At 37.6% G+C, this 3,560-nt stretch overlaps 1 protein-coding gene across 1 annotated transcript; it reads right to left on the reverse strand.

Annotated features, from left to right (window-relative positions):
• Positions 1 to 673: 673 nt before the first annotated feature.
• LOC149438386 (olfactory receptor 5F1-like) lies at positions 674 to 1,606 on the reverse strand. The gene has a single exon (XM_089659883.1). The coding sequence runs from the start codon at positions 1,604 to 1,606 to the stop codon at positions 674 to 676; it is 933 nt and encodes a 310-aa protein (XP_089516009.1).
• Between the last annotated feature and the right edge of the window lie 1,954 nt (positions 1,607 to 3,560).

The raw sequence follows: 3,560 nt of genomic DNA on the forward strand, positions 1-3,560 counted from the left end.
TGTTACAAATATCCGGATATAGGAATAAAAAATGACAAGCAGCAAAACATACAAGTAGGCCACAGTTACAGTTGCCATAAAGATTGTTCAATAAAGAGTCTACACAGGAGGACAAAACAAAAAATGACACATTGTCACAGAAAACACTCTTGATGTGTGTTCCACAAAGAGGCAATCTGGCTGAAAGGAGCACAGCTACTAAAACCGCTAAGATACAGAAGACCAACGACCCAGAAGACCATGACAGAAGACCATGACCATGACAGAAGACCATGACCATCTCAACTGACATCAAGGTGACGTATTTTAAGAAGTGACAGACTACGAGGTATTGATCATAAGTCATGAGGGAAAATAAAGCTCTTAAAAAAAGGTTAACATGTTAATACACTAGATTTGTAAAGGGCACAAGATGTGGCTATGAGGTTTTGTTAAGGTTTTCAGGTAAAAAATCTGCTTCGGGAAAGTTGTGCTATCAAATATTCCATTGAGGACCAGATTACATATTATTACAATTATTCCTAATTGCGCAATTGAAAGGACACAAAAGAAATGATTCAAAACACCGAGCTCCAAAAGTTCCAAAAGTGCCAATTCCTTAATATTGGTTGTGTTGTTCATGTTGGAAAATATTTCTTTTGAATTCAAAAACATGGATTTGACTCTTTTTGTATTAGAAAACATTTTTACTTTTGAAAAAGTGGGCAATTTTAACTTGTAACGCTTTAGTCCTCACCCCATATATGAAGGGATTGAAAAGTGGTGCAACCACCACTACACATAAAGAGAGTAGGGTGTGTATAGAGAGTGAAAGGCCATTGCTACCAAGCCTATGACGGACAAAGACAAACAGAAGTCCTAAAAGGAATATTGAGAAGTTAATTAAGTGTGTCAGCAAAGTATGAATGGCTTTCTTATTGGCTTCTTTGGAAACAGTCCAACATGTTACAAATATCTGGATATAGGAATAAATAATGACAAGCAGCAAAACACACAAGTAGGCCACAGTTATAGTTGTGCCGTAAAGATTGTTCACCGAAGAGTCTACACAGGACAAAACAAAAAACGACACATTGTCACAGAAAACACTCTTGATGTGTGTTCCACAAAGAGGCAATCTGGCTGAGAGGAGCACGGCTACTAAAACCGCTAAGATACAGAAGACCAAAGAACCAGTGCTGAGCTTCATGAGCATCGTAAGTGACATTAAGGTGACATATCTCAAGGGATGACAGACTGCCAGATATCGGTCATAAGCCATGAGAGCAAATGTGGAAATATCAAAAAAGATGTATGTGGTCACACACTGAATTTGTAAGAGGCAGGAGACACGGCTAATGGTTTTTGATGAGGTTATCAGGTCAGAAATCAGCTTTGGGAAAATTGAGGTGCTTCCGAAAATTCCATTGACGACCAGATTACATATGAGGATGTACATGGGTTCATGGAGGCTTTCTTCTGTCAGTACAATATACGCAATGATGAGGCTGAGAAGAATTATTCCTAAATATACAACTATAAAAAAGACACAATAGAAATAACGAAATGTATCCAGTTCCAAAAGTCCCAGAAGGACAAAGTCATTAATATTGGTTGTGTTGTCCATGTCGCTAATCATTTCTTTAAAATTCTGCTGACACAAAATGCATATCACATGTACATTGTAAACCACACATTTGATTTTTAAAAGAGAAGTTTGAGCTGTATTAAAAAAAAAAAACCTACATACTCACCTCCATGCTGCAGCATCAGACTGCAGCTGTTACCAGCCAGTTCTTGGTCTGTTCAGATTGGAGAGCAGGAACTACCAGTCACCATTCTCTGCTCTGCTCCTCCAGCACTCACTGGAGTGCCAGGCTGGGGAGGGGCAGATGCAGCTGGCTTCAGCTCTCAGCTGCTCGCTAAAAGCCAGGGCCAACTATTAATCAGGCAGCTGAGTGGATCCCAACAATATTGTCAGGATCCTTCCAGAGGCTGGAATGTTAACTGACAGCAGGCAATGTCCTGCTAACAGCTGATTACGGCTGACGGGAGAGCAAAAGTACCCACGTGGAAGAAAAATATATTGTGAATATATTTCGAAAATATTCTTCCCAAATATATTGACATATAGTGGAAATACTAAAATGTTGGCCATATTCAATATATTTCAAAAAAATATTTAAATTTATATATACTGTATGTTGAAATGCATTTTTTTAAAGTAAAAAAAATATTAAAAATATTTTTAAAAATATATTTTCAGATATATGTCTTTGAAAATATATTTAATCTACATTTTTGGAATGCATGTACAAATATATATTAAAATGAATTTTTGATATGTTAAAAAAAATCTGAAGAATATATTTTGAAAAAATATATTTTTAAATTAAAATTTTTTAAGATAAATGTTCAAATATATTTATATAGGCCTATATATTGTAAGTATAGGTCACATATATCATTTTTTTTCTAAATATATTGGAAATATATTTCTCTTCCATGTGGGTAAGCGCACTCCTTGTGACCCAGAAGAGAAGTATGGCCAAAAAAGCTTTGGCCATGCTTCTCTTTTAATGTTTCGGGGAAACATTTTATGTTATTTTATCCAAAATATGTAAATATAGGGTGGCTAAGGGTTTAGGGCTTTCCTGTGCTTAGCACTGATTTGGTTGGAGGGCTTATAAATGTTGTGCTTGCTTTCCACAAAGATCATTATTAGAGATCAACCCAATTTAATTTTTTTTTTTTTAATTTCATTAAAAATTTCAGCAAAAATCAGGAAACTTTGGCGGAATGTATAAGGTTGCATTCACACATGAGCATTTTGTAGCTTGAAGCTCCAAAAAAGCTCAAACTTAAAAAAATCAATTGTTCTCTATGGTGCCTGTTGTGCGAAAAAACACCAAAGAGAACAACTGATTTTTTGAGTTTGAGCGTTTTTGGAGCTTCAAGTGTGAATGCAGCCTTAGAGTCAAAAGGGAAAATAAAGGTGGTACTGGTGTGATGTGATTGGCTTTAACCACTTCCCATCTGGTCAGTGTACATAAATGGCGGATGGGAGCAGTGCAGGGGCGAGTTGCCTTTCATAAATGGCGCCCGCATTTTCAAGCTGTGCGCACTCCCTGGGAGCGTTGCGGCACCGCAATCCGGTGCCCGCTGTGTCCTCTGGACACAGAAGAACACCGATCGCTGTACAAGACCTCTGTGTGAGGTCCCGATCATATGATTACTGGTTGGCCAATCAGTGATCACATGAATAGTAGTAAGCAAGATGTCACTTCCTGACATCATTGCTTACTACTTGTGAAATCTGTGAATGATCACAGAGGTCACATGGTACAGGGCTATTCACAACAGTCTTGTACCAAGTGACAAGCTGTGACCAATCACAGCTCTCACAGTATTTCTCAATGGCTGCAGGAATCCAGCCAGAGAGAAGGAGAAATGATTGCTTTTATAGCCTTTATGGGTGTAACAGTAATCAGTGTAAAAAAAATTTAAATCTCCATCACCCCCCACAAGTAGTACAGTGTCACTATGGTGACACTGTACTGCTAGGGTGACAGTATGTTAAA

The sequence above is a fragment of the Staurois parvus genome, unplaced genomic scaffold (assembly GCF_062004578.1).
Source record: "Staurois parvus isolate SC_StPar_1 unplaced genomic scaffold, SC_StPar_1.0 ptg001192l, whole genome shotgun sequence".
Classification (NCBI taxonomy): Eukaryota; Metazoa; Chordata; class Amphibia; order Anura; family Ranidae; genus Staurois; species Staurois parvus.